At 39.5% G+C, this 16,812-nt stretch overlaps 1 protein-coding gene across 6 annotated transcripts in view; it reads right to left on the bottom strand.

Annotated features, from left to right (window-relative positions):
- RNF19A (ring finger protein 19A, RBR E3 ubiquitin protein ligase) overlaps positions 1-16,812 on the bottom strand; it is a 33,895-nt gene that overhangs the window by 3,537 nt on the left and 13,546 nt on the right. For all 6 annotated transcript variants that reach the window (XM_028736384.2, XM_077932825.1, XM_028736385.2 and 3 more), the window contains 8 exons: positions 11,806-12,586; positions 6,388-6,596; positions 4,338-4,482; positions 3,158-3,320; positions 2,594-2,708; positions 1,701-1,862; positions 985-1,198; positions 56-199 (listed from right to left, as the gene is read on the bottom strand). In XM_028736384.2, the coding sequence (XP_028592217.2) occupies positions 56-199; positions 985-1,198; positions 1,701-1,862; positions 2,594-2,708; positions 3,158-3,320; positions 4,338-4,482; positions 6,388-6,596; positions 11,806-12,401 (1,748 nt within the window). In that variant the 5' untranslated portion in view covers positions 12,402-12,586. The remainder of the gene's footprint in view (positions 1-55; positions 200-984; positions 1,199-1,700; positions 1,863-2,593; positions 2,709-3,157; positions 3,321-4,337; positions 4,483-6,387; positions 6,597-11,805; positions 12,587-16,812) is intronic.

Raw genomic sequence — 16,812 nt, 5'->3', positions numbered from 1 at the left:
TAACAGCGCTGAATAAGCTGCATTTCTATTCACATTTCCACTACTTAATTCTTACCTGTCCAATGGGATATATGAATTTAAAATGGATCCAGCCATCGCTTTGGTGCTGGCATTGTCACTAACTGTTCCTAAACTAACGGTGCCCGACTCTCCACTCAAACTGCACCTTTCCTTCTGCACGTCTGCTTGAACTTCCAACCTTGGGGAGAAATTCAATTTTAGTTCTGTTATTATCTTTCAGCTTTCATATCACTTGGGAGTCTTTTAGAAGCTTCTGCTTGCAAGCTACTCAAAGGCATGTGGCTAGAGTATGAGAGTCAGGGTCTCAGGGTCGTGGGTTTGAGCCCCACAATGGGTTGGACGATATGAACCTCATGGTCCTTTCCAACTCTACAATACTATGCTTCTATTATCTAGTTGGCTACTGTCAGAACAAAAGCCTCCCAGGCTACAAAAGACCCATGTTTAGACAATATTTTCCTGTTGCCCCTGAAGCCATACACATGGTAGAAGGTAGAACTTCTTATGCTATTTTGGTACATTGCTCACTGTAGTTGAGACAGAAAACCAACTACAGAAGAATAGCACTATTTGGCCAAAAAAAAAAGAGGGGCAGAAAATATCATTATGAGACCAACTCATTTCAGAAAAAAATCTTCTCTCAAAGCCCCCCTTTTTAGCAACAGTTCTGACACACCAAACACACTGCACTAAATTCTGTTGCCAGAAACTTTCAAAGTGGCCTATGTAATTTGTGGCACCTGAACTTCCTTCCCTTCCTTTAACTGCAATTGAGTAATCAGGGTTAATAAATCTTCTTTAATCCATGTAAACAAAGTAACTGTTTTTAGACTACATAAGATCAAAATAAAAAAGTATCACATCAGAATGTACAACATGAAAAAGTTCATCCTCTCAGAGCTAACTGTAGTTTGTTTACAAAAGCAGACACAAAAGCTGAACTTTGGACACAAATTACCTTACCTGTTAAAGCAGTTGACCATTGCACTTCCCGACAGACTCCCTGTTATACTGGCTCCAGCCAGGGCCATAGTGCTGGCAGTTTCGCTCAGATTGTCTCGAATTGCTCCCATTCTGTCCATATGGCTACCACTTGCACTCAGGCTTCCAGTCAATCCTCCAACACTTTCTTCCCCTATGCTGGGGTTATTACGTGCCTCTGCTACTGATGTGGTATCTAAAGGTAAAGACACTTAAACTCAGGACGCAAGGGAGAAACATGCTAAGATGAAAGCACAGTTGGCAAATCCACACAGTGATCAACTCCTGCCCGGAAACCAGTGTCCCCTGTGGAAGGATGTGTGGATCCAGAATTGGCCTCCACAGTCTCTTACGGACTCATTGTTAAAACTGTGTTTATGGAAGACAATCTTATTCAGCTACGAGTGATTGCCAAAGAAGAAGATCTAAATATGAAAAGGGTGGTACTTAAAATTAATAGGAAAAGCATTTCACTGAAACTCCTTCAATGTAGAGAAAGACACTGCTCTTGGAAAAGCTGGAACAGTGACTACTAGGGTTGCTGCTAAGCTTTTCCATGTGTCCCAAGAATCTGGGTTAGTGCTGGTCCTAGACCGATATAACCACAATGTCTGCAAGAAGAGAGCATTGTATACCATCTATCAACTCCAGCCATCAACTGAAGACATTGAGAAGAGACTGGAACAGACTTTCCTTACCTACTGCTGCATTTGTTCCACCAACAGTTATATCATTTTCATCATCAAATTCTATTCTGACACCCTTTCCATTGCCAGCCGATACACCGCAACCTCCGCTTCGGCAGAGAGAGATAGGAACTACTCCGTACACATAGGCCAACATAATCGGGACACCAATTCCTGCAATGAAAATGTAGAACACTATAATCAGTACAGAGTTGTCATGTTGTGTGGTATCTCTGTCTGTCTGTCTGTCTGTCTGTCTGTCTGTCTGTCTGTCTCTCTCTCTCTCTCTCTCTCTCACACACACACACACGAGAGAGAGATCACTATATATATCATTATATAATTTAATAGGCTATCACAAAAAGTGGCAAAGAAAAGAAAAGCTGAATTACTACTATAAATGAAAAAGACATCCCCCTCAGTCCTATAAACACCTCCTGATGCCAGGAGTTTCTATGTGGCACTGAGATCCTCTGCTTCTAATGCCTCTCCCATTCGTTTCAACTGATGAATCAGGTCTGTATGTACACTGTTTTGTACCACTGGGTGTGGTTCTTCCCTTGGAATTGATGGGGCTTGACCCGAGGGCTCACATACATATCTGAGCACACACAGGTATATTGTACTGAGGCCGTGGTTTTCAGAGAGAATCTTACCAAACCTACAATAATTGGGAAGAGTGATTAGGCACAGGGATTGTTTCAGCTCCACATACTTTTATAAGCTAGTAATGCATTTTTGAAAAATAGGGTTCAGAGCTGTAAAATGAATGCCTAGCAGCATCGATAATATCAATTCTTCGTGCCCGACCTTTACAGCAAAGTGTAAACAAAGCTTTTTATAAATCAGTACAAATAACTAATTCTGAAAGGGTTTTCCTGATTTTTACCTGCACCTTTACTTACCAACAGTTACTGCAGCTACAACTGGTGAAACAATTACGGACAAGGTTACGCCACCTGCAATGGCCAAGTTCCTCTTGTGCTTTGAAATGTCTTTACCTTCATAGCGATTGTGAATCTTTAAGAAAAAGAGCATTTTAGAATGCATTGCACATCACAAAACTGAGAAGTATTTCCTGTGTGTGTGTGCGCGCGCGCACACACACACACACACACATATATATATATGTATATATAAATATAAAAATTTTGAGCTGCCTTTTCTTAAATGAAGCGTCTTAATGCCACAGATTTATAGACAGAAACTGTTTGCAAATATTACTAGCTTATTTAATTCTATGCTGCTGCATACTTTTTTTTAAAAAAGTGTGTTGTTAAAAAAAATTACACTTTTTTCCTGGTTCTAGAATACATTTCTTTATGTAAGTTGACTAAAGGCAGTCTCTCTCTCTATATATATATTACTACAATATCTTAAAGCACATGTTGCTGTGTGAAAAAGTCTTAAACATGTGTACAAAAGTATCCAAGTCCTATGTAACTGAACTAAACACACAGTCACCTTACCTTACGTCCAACATATACAGGTATTCCGATAATCATAGCTGGAATAGCAATGCCTGCTATTAAGGCGATTCCCACAGGTGCACCCACAAGCGTCCCTAGTTGCCACAGTATTTTCTTCTTCCGACTCCATGGTTTTTTCCCCCAGAATGTACAACCTGATGGACTATTTGAAGAAATTTTCCATAAGTAAGGCGAACTTATGACTCACAGTGAATAGTCTTAACTAACCATCAGTTTTATAATAACATTCTCTAACAGAGAGAGCAAGAATGCTTGAATCTGCAATCCTGCTAAAAGTGTTAATGTAATGTAACGTTTCAGGTTGTGGAGAGAGTAATCTGAAACTAATATAGTACCAGACCAGCAGTACAACATTTATATCCAGTGCATTTTCTTTTTGGTTCCATCAGATCATGGCTCTTCCCAGGGCAGATGCTAAAATGTGCAACTCAGGATTTGGAACAAAGTTTCTCCACCTACGTTTTAAATGAACCTCTTTACTATGAATGGGGAAAATTTACCTTCCTCAAATTTAACTGAAACATCTGACAAGTTTTGTCTTTCTCTAGGAATTGTGTGTTTTACTTAGGCAAAAGCTCTAAGGCCTGTTGATGAAGTGTTATGGCAGCAGCTGCCCCACTTGTTCTGAACACAACTAGACACAATAACAAACAGAATGTCCTCTTTGCAAAAGGCTTCTCCAAGCATGATGGGAGGCAGGGATTGTTGTGATAGAGTTGATTCCATTGCTATCTTTCCTAGTGAAATTTACTGCAGGAAGTCCATTTTCTAATCTCCCACAGTAAGTCCTGGGGTTTCCCCGTCACTTTATCATATTCTGAAGAGAGCTTCAGTGTGCACCAAGCTATAGAAAGCAGGGCACTTCCTGTAGTTGACACCCATGCAATGGAAAGTCCTGCCTTATCTAATGTCAGTAAACTCCCTCTCAAACCAGTTTTATATATATAAAAAATCTAACCAGGTATGAAAATAGAATTCCACCTCAAACTAAAGACTACATCAAATGTGCATGATCAAAACAAACGTCACTTGTTCCTTTATTCATTCATTCATTCATTCATTCATTCATTCATTCCTTTTAAAGGATTTATAGCCTAGCCTGCTGTTAATTAGTGGGGTACAACATGAAGTGAGGTACATGAACTCTTTCAATACATACCTTAAATAATGCAAGTCTGAAATCTCCTTCATGCATAGCCAACAGAATTCACATCCACAGACTGCACATGTCATATGATTGCAGCTTCCATCATTCATCTTTATTATATAAGCAGCACAGCGTGGGCATGGCTTTATGTCATCAGCTGTTTAAAAAGAAACCCAATGAAACCATGCTGCTTATGGGAACAACCAACACTGAAAATCATGTCTGGAAATGTTTGTAAATTTTAACTGGTTGCAACCAATTCCAAGTTCAGCCTAACTTAATAAAGAATTAACCTAAAGGGAGAAAAATTTATCTGGAGGACCGGGAGATCTGTGGATGCATACAAAATTAATAAATAATAACAGGTACATGCAGGTACCCTTTACGCGATTTTTGTGCAATGAGCTAGCTCGGTTGCTTCAGCCTGTCGTTCGCAGTCAGCAAGGAAAGTCAGCGCTGTTTGGACACCTGGGATCCTAAAGAACTTCTGTTTTCTTCTCCCTTTTAGTGAATTATTCCTGCATCTGTCTTATTTAGAGTAGTCCTTGGAATCTCCATAGTTTGCCCCTTTTTCCCATGGCGACCAGGATACATATATCCTATGGATAGTTCATTTGCGATAAGGTACTCTCTAGAAGTTATTTTCTGCAACTACTACTACACAGTAAGCGTGGGTGGAAGCTAAATAATCCCTTTTCTATATGGCAAATGCAAAACATGAACACTTGGGGAAGTGGCTTAGGTGTGTCTCTTGCAGTGTAGCAGCACTCCAGGCACTTATTAAGAATTCAATGTATACTTAACTTACAGTTCAACAATACCCATACCTCCTTCAGAAGTAGTCTCTGTGCTTAATGGGACTTACTCCCAGGTAAGTGGGTACAAAATAGCAGCCTTGGCTTTGGTTTAGGAATTGACACTGGGGGAAATGGGGGTTTTGTGCCTTTAACAGTTGCATCTCCACAATCAAGACCAGCGGGACACAGATCTTCCCATGATAAACATAAGGTTGAGGAGGTTGACCATGGTTCTCTTAACCATGTTCCTATGGCAGCCATTTTGTGGCAAAACATGTTCACTGGCATGGGTGTAGCCAGGATTTTTCTTAGGAGGGGTAGGCCTTTTGTTAGGGAGGCAGAACCTGTTAGCTATGTATTTTTATTTACAGGGGGGCAGCTGTCTCTCCCTGCCCCCCCCCCGGCTATGCCCATGTCTACTGGTCCCAAAAGGTTAGCAACCCCTGCTCTAAGTCAACATCTGTGACTCAGTATAACAAAGAAGCACCTGGGTCAGATGTTCTGACTATCCATATCCAAATAAAAATCCAACAGAGAGTACAGTGAAGTTTTTCACTCTAAATCAAGTCAGTAATTATACTCTAAAGCGATGCCAACTCCTCCCCCTTGCCCAAGATTCTGATGAGGTTTCTGGCTGTCCAGTGTGAAATAAGTTCACTGACAAAGCAAGGCATTATATGCAGTCAGTCCTCTTGCACAGGTTACCAAGGAGCTTATCATAGGTAAGTCAACAGATAGCCTGTTTTCTCTTCATATTGTATAAATCTTTTGCCTTTAAAACAGGGGGATAGGCATAGTTATCAGCTGCAGAAGTATAAGCACAAGGGCAGTTTTTTAAAATAAAAAAAAAATCTAGTATAGTAAGCTCTGTCCTTCACTTTCTACTGAAGTCATTGCTTCTATTTTGAAGGTCTCCCCAAAAATAATCATAAAAACAAAATAATTCATAAATGGAATCTCAAACCAAGACAATAATGAAAATGTCTAGTTTCACTGCACTGTGATCCTTGGATGAAGTATGGTAAAGAAATTTAATAAATAAATAAATAGTAACAACAACAATGATATTGGTTAACCTCTATTAAGTCAACCATTATCAGTCGACTTCTGGATCATCTGTTTATGAAAGTTTGCACCATTTGCATAATGCTAAAATAAGGGGTACTGGACTCAGATCTCCTTTCTTAATAAACATCAATAATCAGTGAACAAAACAGTTAGTTTAAAATGTTTAAAAGACACCTAGTATTTCAGGTAATAAATACCTGCTGCTCCAGACTCCTGGCTGTAGCTAATGGACGAAGAACGAATTGTTCGCAAGCGTAGACTCTGGGCTCTCTCCTGGCGAGCAGCATCACAAGTCTGGTTGGGATGCCAAATTTGTTTACAATGATAGCAAAATTCAGTTCCACAGCCTTCACGTCCACATGTAAGTTTAGGACAGCTTGCACATCCAAAAGCGATTACAGCATACCTTAAAATGTTCAAGAATAAGTAGGAGGAAGATTGTTATTCTCAGTACTGCACAGTGGCAAGAAGAAAAGCTGACTTTCGGGGATAAATTAAGAAATATCCCTTATTCTGAAAACAAAACTCCATTGTCATTGTGATCTAGCTAACAAAACTCTGAAGATCTGAACCTAACAATCTAAGTCCTTGTATTTCACTCTCTGTGTAGCATGTACTCTTTGATCTAAGTCTCAAGTTTAACAATGAGAATGGTACATTCCAGATTCCCACATTTCTAAATGCTTGGTGCTGACCTCAAGCCATCTATAATAATTGTGTTATTTTTTAAGGTCTTTCAAAGTTGCACACATTTTAGTGGTTAAGAGTTAGCCCAAATAAACTATGTAATTGCAGTTGCTTGTGTTCAGTGAAGCCCACAGTAGACACTACAAATGACAAATAAGTAATCAATAGGTCTAATCTTAAATTCCCCAAACCACCTCATCAAACTAAGGCAAAAAGGAGTACCCACCAGTTGCTCGCAGCCATTTTATATAGTAACTTGAGTTGTGAGAATAAAATTAGTTATTCTCAAAACCTCTTAAAGCCAAAATATAGGGAACTACTATCCTCAAAAGCAACAAAAGGTCAATGTTGTGTAGCGTGAACTAATATAACTTTTAAAAAAACTACTTCCAATCCTGTGACTTGTCTACTATATAAAATACGACATAAGGACCATCTCAGGCTTCCTCATCATCACTGTGGCAGCCAATGACTGGAACAGAAGATCCCACTAAAATGCAGTCTCTGGTCCTGCATTCAAAATGTTATCTCCTGGTTCACCCTTTACGTTCCCTCCATGGTGTGGAAGCATTGGGAGGAATGTGGAAGCCCAAGGTTTGCTCTGAATTTCACAATCTGCAAAATCCCAGGGGCCCAGGTCCAGCTGAAAACAAGCTTAGAGTCAAATAATATTTCTGAGAACACAAAGTTGATGGTAATCTTAATTTTCATATTCCAACCCAACAATTATCAGAGAGAAGTGGGACACATTGTATCAAACAGACATAGTGCATATGTGACAGAAAATCAGTGAGCACTGGAGAGTTAACAGTGTCTCTTATAATACACAAGAGGTTTGACTCTGAAATTAAGCTGTTAATCCCAGCTTTTCCCCATGAACATTCTCTAATCAATAATAGTAATGCAATAATGCCATTTGTAGAAGGGAAGGCATGTTCAATAGACCAACAGGGATTCTGCCCTTTTGTGTAGAAATAGGGGCTTTGCTGGCAGAATCAGAGAACAGAGGTATAAAACATTAGGCGTCTGCATTTCAGTCTTCTCACATGCTTAGAAACTAATCCTCAGTATCTAGAAGCATCAAACCTCAGGCTGTTTAAAGATATATGGGGCGGGGGGGGGGGAGAGAAGAAGAGAGAGGAGGAGGGACAGTGACACTTTTGTACTATAGGCTACATTGCAGCTACACAAATACTTCAGGATTCCACAGACACACACACATACCCTCATCCTCCAGCTAGGCAACAGCAATCAAGGAGGATGCAGAGCAGGGCTGATGAAAACTTTAACTTGGAGATGACGCATAGCCTAGGGAGAGTCCCAAGGGACAGTGGGAGAGGTTTGTGGGGCTGTGTCATTCCCAGATTCAACATACTAAGCAACAGCACAGCACAACAACAATGGAGAGGAGCAAAGTTCTCTGATCTTTGCCCTGGGAGCCTGTGCAATTGTGCCAAGCCATGGTTTGGCTTAGCATGACATATGAAGCAGGCCACTCACAGAACTTGCTAGTCAGCAAAAGAGAACTTGTGTACTGTATATTAAAAATCAGCACACTTCTGGGTGCAGACTGTTTATATCAGGGGGGAACCTCAGGTCCAGAGCTAAATGCAGGCCTCCGAGCATTTCTAACTGACACTTGGGACTAAGCCCAGCTCATGCCTCCTCCCCAGACTACACCAGCCCTACTCTGTGCCTACCTTGATACCTTTTGGCTGGCTGGTTTTTGTGTGGTTGGAATGTAGCTGAGCTCAAAGAAGTAGGAGTCATCCATAGCCACATCCATGTTTTGTCTCTGGCCCACCATTTACATGCTTCCCTCAGAAGGTCACCGTATAGTGGCCCTCAGGATGCAAAATGTTCCCCATCCCTGCTTTATATTATTGTTTTATTTGTCATCTAATATCTTGCTTTATATCTTAAAATATTTTTAGACTGGGCAGTTTTTGTTTTTAATGCATGTATTGTCTTTTCGGCATTCCTCTTTCAAGAAGGAAAGTGGATATTTTTATCCCAATCTGCACTGGATATGTAATTGTTCTTAGATGTGCAAGTGTTTTATATATGTTTTTATTGTATTGTGAAATAGCTTTGAGATGTTTCACAGGAAGTGGCTTAATAGCAACAACAACAACAATAATGATGCAGAGCCCTTTAATTACAGGCTTGACCAGAGTGACATGCAATCCAGCCATGCAAAAGCAGCTCCCTCACCACTCTTGTAACACATGAATCATCTCTAACAAAGGAATTTATATGCAAGGTCACCGAGAAGTAAATCCAAGTGTGTTCAATGAAGCTACCTACCAGAAAAGTGTATGTAAGATTGAAGCCCCAACCTAGGTCACAAAACTGAATCTGAACATTACACAGGACTCAGTAGATTAAAAAATAAAATAAAAGGTACAATCAACAAAAAACCATTTAAAATGAAAAATCACTCAAATAAATCCATAGCATTGTGAATCAAGGAAAGGGATGGTGAACAAAAACCTATTGTATGGTACTGATTAAATAATCAGGTAACTGGTTCCATGGTCAATCAATTCTATTTCTCAAGAAGTTCCTCTTACTGTTTAACCAAAATCTAACCTCCTATAATTTTAGTATTTTCTTGAAGATGTGTAGTTTTCTCTTGGAACATGTTCCAACACATGGCTTGGAATCTATATGTTTTCAAGTTCATAAATGCTGTAGTGGGGCAGAGGAGGACATTCAAAATAGCTGCAATGTTGTCCAGAAAACTGGCCACATCTCAAAGAATTTTATGCTCCATTCTTTTGATCTAGGATTGGACTGATAAGAATAAGATGCTAAGCACAAACAAGAAAAGCAAACCATGCTTCTGCAATGTTTCTTTCTAAATAGGACCACAATCCAAATTTGATTCAAAGCCTATACTGAAGAACATGCAATTACTGTCATTTGAACTACTGAAGAACTGAAAATTTTTTTAGTTATTCAGTCAATCAATAGATATTTAGTAACTACTATCCAACATATGCAGAAGTGAAAAAACATACTCATCTGTTATTCTCCATGGAAAACCAATTACTTCCCTACTACCAGCTCATTTTCCGTGCTATTTTATTTACAACATCACTATACTTTTTCTCACCAGCCACCTGTTCCTAGCTACACACAATCTTCTTGCTAACATGATAATGCAGCACTTCAGGTCACAGAATAAATATATACTTTTAACGTAAAAAGTGCTTGGCTTAATGACTTCATGGATACTAATGCCATGTATACGATAAACATGAACGCATAAATTGGTCTAAACCACAGAGCCTAGGGCTAGCCGATCAGAAGGTTGGCGGTTTGAATCCCAGCGACGGGGTGAGCTCCTGTTGTTCAGTCCCTGCTCCTGCCCACCTAGCAGTTCAAAAGCATGTCAAAGTGCAAGTAAATAAATAGATACCGCTCCGGCGGGAAGGTATACGGCGTTTCCGTGCGCTGCTTTGGTTTGCCTGAAGCAGCTTAGTCATGCTGGCCACATGACCAGGAAGCTGTCTGTGGACAAACGCCGGCTCCCTCGGCTAGTAAACCGAGATGAGCACCACAACCCCAGAGTCGTCCGTGACTGGACTTAACAGTCAGGGGTCCCTTTACTTTTACCTTTAAGCTGAAGTTATTGTTTTGCTAAAGATTAAAATCATCTAAAAATCAGCAGAGGAGGATGTGGTATTTGTCATTGTATCTAATTTGTGCTGGTTGGCATACTGTTGTGTAAATTTTGTGTAGGAAGGTTGGTATGATTTAAGGTAAGGCAAGTTCAGGGGGGAGTGAAAGAGGGATGGAATGTTTGTGTGTGTTGTGTGCTGAATGCCAGGGTAGCTTATGACAGAATAGGTATGTGTCTGGGGAGTGACAGTTGGGTTTTGGAGGAAGTGAGAGTAGCTGGTGTGGGTGCTGAGGAGTAAGGGGTAGAGTAGGTTGGATAGGATACAGTTAGGAATAGAGGTATAAGCACATGTTAAAATATAAAATAAATGAACACCGTTATTAAAGCAAATCCCATAAAAACCTATTATATTCAGCTTTTACTATACTAATGAAGTTTTGTTTGTTCCAATCACATTTCATATTTGGCCAAGCTATCACAGCTATGACAAAATAAGTCAGAGAAAGGTGTTTATATGATAGCAGCAGAATAACAGCAGTTAGGAGATTGCTTGAAGTTTTGGGAACCCAGAGCTGGGAACCGAACAAGGCAACCGAAGGCGGGGAGAGTGGTGAGAGGAGCTTTACCAAGCAAAACAGTGATTAGAATGAAAAGTACCCTCTTGCTCCTCCCAAGTAGTGGGTTTGGAAAGGGAAGAATATGACAAAGGGTACACTTGTTCTGGCTTAACGATGACAATCAAATGTGTTTCCTTGAATATTAAAACATTTGCAGCTATGGGGAAAGTATTCTGGCATCAAGCAGCAACAACAAACTGGTTTATGCTCTCTTATACTGAATTTCTACTGGCAGCCAATATTCAGGGTTTCTGGCATTAAAACTGCCAATGCCAGGATGTGTAACTACAAAGTTACCTTTTTTATTTTATAAAAACTTTCACAATTTACACTCAAGAAACTGCTAGGTTTCTTTTCAAAGTGTATTAAAATATTTCTATTTTATTTTAAAGGAAGTAAAGTCACTCCTTTAAACACTCTACAGTGTGAAATAACAGCGTTTACCAGAATAAATCTGCCTGTCTGTTCTTTTACTTTGTTTCATCTATGTCATGAAACAATAAGGACTACTTAGCACAATCTGAGCAATATGAGGGAGGCACAAAACTTTAAATGTTAAAATAGTTACAAATTAGTAGACAATTAGAGCAATTTAATGAGCTGAATAATATATTTCAGGATGACGACAAGATCCATGTGCTTCATTAGAATGGGTAGGAAGGGGGGTGGAGATAATAACTTACCCACAATCAGGAGCAGGACACCACCTACAATCAGGGTCTGCCACAAGCCATCTTCTAAGCATAAATTCTTCATATTTTTCCATCAATATGTCATCATTTAATATCAATCGAATATCATGGGGATTGAATCGCTCAGAGCACTCTGGACAGCTGATATTAACTCTGCTCTCAGAGATTTCTATCCGGAGATACTGACGTAAGCAATCCACACAAGATCTATGGTGACAAGTCATTATTTCCGGAAACCTCTCCTTGGAGTGTCGCAAAAGGCACAAGGGACACTCCATGAAGTCTCCGCTCTGTTTGCTGATGATGGTTGTTCCATTGTCAGAAGACATGTAGGCAGAGAAAATAGAGTTCTTGTCCATACACATTTCCGAATGTATGCTTTCAATACTTGCAATGCCATCCACACCTCCGTTTATATCTCTGGACTTGCGTTTTGTATCCCTTTTTCTTCGAAAGAGAGACCCCAGTGAAATCCTTCTTTTCTTTGGTGCCTTTTTAATTGAAGGCAAGCTTACAGAGGAGGCAGAAGATTGCAAGTCTCTATCAGATCCCATTTGCCGATGTAAACTCATGGCTAAAACATTCATCAGAAATGGATCAAAGCATGTGTACAACACTGATCACTTTAAGGAAAAAATGCCTATTGAGAAGCAGCACACTTAGAGGTCATGTTGAGGAGGGGGCTAAGTCATGTTATACATGGTCGGGTCTGTCTTCTTCACATACAAAATTCTTCACGACATATAATTCCAGGAAACTCTTCACAGCAATTCTACAAATGAAAGGGAAAGACAAGAGACAGATTAGCATCACATATATTCAGGTTCTTTGTTGTTTTCAGAGGACTTGTATTTCTCTGCTAACTCCTATTACAGCTACCTCATCAACTAAACCTCCACCTTGTTTGCTTCAGCCACCTGTGCACTTCTGTCAATTAGCAAGTTGATATAATCAAGGGGCGGACTTTTTTTGTGTTACAGTTTAATGATTATACTATATGAGATATATACAAGAAAAAGAAATAATCTAACAAGGAGAATTGCTTGGGAGTTTTCCATTCTGGTGAAATTGATGCATTATTTAAGAACTAAGGAAAAAAAGCAACATGATAACTTCATGGCAAGCTAGAATCCTTTTATTATCGTATCAGCTTAATATGCTTTGAGTTGGGGGGGATGTAAGACAAAGGGACACAAATGCTGAATATGCCAAAAGGCGATATCCTATACAGGTGGTAGAAGTGCACAAAAGGGGGGGGGGGAGAGAACTGGAAAATGATTGTTAATCACACTGACAATCCTCCCAAGTTATAGATGCATTTAAATCCATTATTTTATTGAACTCTTACAAGGGAAGACACTGTTATTGATAAAGCTGATAAAAAGCAAAGGAGAGAGATAAGAACAACCATACTCCCCAGTTAGATAGCCCAACTGACCCTGAGTGTCGTCTTGTTCAGGCAGAACCATGGAGAAACTGAGTATAACCAGCTGTAGCTAATAATGGACAGCCAGTTACAAAACCAGCACAGGCAAGCTGCAGTGGGTGTCACTGGCAGGGCACCCCAGATAGGGAGACGCTGAAAGGGAACTCTCCCCTTTGGCCTGTGCATTCGGGGTTGCAACAAGGGTGCCCTCCTGCTGGCTGGGTTTCTATTTCCTGTGGTGTGTCTGTGATGTGGGTAGAAAATGTCTGAGGTTATTCTTTGGTGAGAGGAAGGAGTACCAGGGAAGGGTGTGTGCAGTTCCACCTATCCTTCGGTGAGAAATAACAAAATGGGTGAGAGCCAGATTGCTATGCATTTCTTTTGATAGTTTTGACAGTGAATAGTTAACTCCTGGTGATTCTGCATACATTTTTAGCAGAAACAGTAGAATGATTGGTCACAGCAATGTGGCGAAGGAGAGGGAGATATTGGAGTAACGGAGTGGATAATGTATTTTTAATGATGGATGTGTGTGAGTTGTGGAAGTGAAATGGGACGAGTGATACGGATGGGCAGGTGGTAGTACATTATTTGTATTTATGTAGAAGGGAAATTGAGAATACATGTAAAATAGAATCTGGAGTGATATGCATGTATTACTGGAATGAGTTTTGCTTATTATGAGTAAACGTGTCCCTTGGTAATAAGAGTGAAATTGTTTCCAAAAAAAGTACTACAATGTTTTGCTTTAGGGGGAAAGTTATTATTTTATTTTGTATTGTAGTTCTTCAGTTTCATTGTTTATAAATATATTTGTTACTTTTGTAACCCCCTTAAGACACTTTCTGGGTATAAAAAGGTATATAACTCTATCAAATAAAAAGCAGGAGACACACAGCTTCATATTTTCTAGTACTTCCCTCTTAAATATTACCGTTTTGGCCACATAAGCAACAGCACTCACATAACTGAACTGGAATCAGAAGACAAAATGCTGGTTATTAGGAAAGAATGGAGGCATTTGTTTACAACATCTATGACCAGGGCTTTTTTGAGTCAGAACTCACCAGAACTCAGTTCCAGCACCTCTCAGGTAAACGCCGTTGCCATTGAAAGAGCAAAAGAGGCGTTCATAATAAGTTCCAGCACCTCTTTTTCCAAAAAATAGCACTCGCTATGACCATAATAGAACATCAAGATCATAGAATCTTAGAGTTGGAAGGGACCCCAAGGGTCAGCTAGTCCAACCCCCTGCAATGAATGATGATAAGGCTTCTTTCCTGATGTAGGACTAAGCAATGGACTTCTGAGAGCATATTGACAGTTGGAATGCAACAGAAGATTCAGATTAGGGCACAGCTTTCCAAACTGTGTGTTGTGACATGTTAGTGTGTTGGCTGCAGTGTTAGGTGTATAGTATGAACGTTCCCCACGCTCCTCCCAGGGCTGGAAAGGGGTTAGTTTAACCTTCAGTTTGTTAGTAAAACTAAATTACTGTGTCGCAAAATGATGCATGTCTAAAAAGTGTGTCACCAACATGTAAAGTCTGGAAAGCTCTGATTTAGGGGGTTGAAGGAAAAGGGGGACATCCTAGGAAATAAACACTCCTGTAACTACTTCTGCCCATGCGCATGACATAATTTTGAGCGTCTGCACACGTGCTCCATTGCAAAGCGCAACCCGAAAATATTCATCCTGAAACATATTTAACCCGAGGTATGACTGTAATGCAAAATTAAATACCATAAATTTAGAGCACGGTGCTTTGTTTCTTGTTTTGATTATCTCTTTAGCTTGGTTGACTTTGTGCACAATGATACAAATTTGTTATTGTTAGTTAAAAAGGAGAATTTATGCCTTGGACAAACACAGTTCCCACGTTTTTATTCTCAAGGCTAACAGCTGCCATAGCAACAACCCAAGTTACCTTTGTATATTTGAGGAATACATGGTAATAGAAAGAAATTCTTCAAGCAGTTGAATTGGGCTGGTAATACCAGAAAGACTGTACTCAAACCCACATGTCATACATATTAACACTGTAAAATTCTGTTAAATCATTGGAAAGTAATGTTTAAAATCTGAAGAAAATTGAGTTTCTTATTAAGAGATCAGATGTCACTTAACAAATGGTCTGGTAGTGGCATTTTCCAAATAAAAGTTCTGCAATGGGAAAGGCCCAGAGAAATCTAAATTGGGACTTTGCCCAAATTCTCTCTCTCAAAATCATTCTATGGTTCACCAATGTGCTATATATACCTTAGGAAACAGCTACAAAGGAGCTGAGAAGTTGCTGTTAGACAAGTTCATTTGCCAGCCATCACTAATTCGGCAACTTCACACTTCCTCTCAGAGAGCTCATTCCCAGCTGATACAGAAACATACTTTACTTAAAGCAGAAGCATATATTTAAAACTTTTAATTAGCTGGCTGTACATTTAAACTCTGACATTCATTTTTTCCTTCTGTAAAAGCAGTTGAACAGGAGTGTTGTAAATTACTTTAATAGGGCATAGGCCTCGAACATTATTTTTTTAAATAAGCCCCTCTTAAGTATTGATATTTCTTTTCTCAAGTTATTCCATCTAACTGTCCACCCCCATATCTAATAATGGAGCTGAAATGAATAAATGTGGCTATTTAATTTAGCTGGAAATGTACGGTAAACGATGTACAAAATTAGTAAAGTAAATGTATGTATCAAAGTTATTGTTGGCATTAGCATTACTACAGATACAGCATTCGTTTTCACTTTTAATGCTTCAGCAAAAATGAAATAAATGTTTTACAATGCATGCAAATATGAAACATGATTTACATGAACTGTGATTAACAATTCTTCAAGACACTTAGCAGGGAAAGTTCCACTATTTATGCATCATCAACTAGCCATTGTTGTTGTTGTTAGCAATTCCAATAGGTTCACTTTTATTTATTACTTCATACAATATAGTATGAACTAGCACATATTAAAATTTAATTTGCACCTATTTCCACGATGTGAAATATGAATCTCCCTCTCCCCACGCCATCATATATCCTGCAGAAATAGGCCACAGCTCCGAAACCTAGAAGCTTTTAAATGCTCCCCAACTATAACAACATTGGCATGAACAATAAAAACATTAAGAGTGAGGGCACCATAAAGAGTAGCACATTTTAGTACAGTGTAACAAAAGCTTTTACAATCTGGAGTCCACTTTGGCTGATGCATGAAATGATCTCTTAAAATAGACATGTGGGCACCTGGGTACAGATGGGGGGGGGACACAAAAATAGTGTTTACAGAGGGTCAAAAGGCCAGGAAAAGGCAGGGGCAGCAGTAGATATTAGGGTGTGTGCAAGGGCTTCAAATTTGCCCTATATACCAGCATCTCTGCTTTGTAGTCTGATCTTTTTTTGAGTCACACTTTGTTCTGTAGTTCAGCTCCTGAGCCACTCTGAATGAAATGAAGTTCTGTGTTTTGCCATTCACTATAATGTGGAATCTATAAAATGGCCATAATCCCCCCTTTTGGCTGAAGTGGATGAAATTTATATACAAAGGAGCCCCTCCAGAGTGGATTAAGACT

This window comes from Podarcis muralis, chromosome 8 (genome assembly GCF_964188315.1).
Source record: "Podarcis muralis chromosome 8, rPodMur119.hap1.1, whole genome shotgun sequence".
Lineage (NCBI taxonomy): Eukaryota > Metazoa > Chordata > Lepidosauria > Squamata > Lacertidae > Podarcis > Podarcis muralis.
Note: the sequence above shows the minus strand (reverse complement) of the source record. Positions and strands in the feature narration are given on the sequence as shown.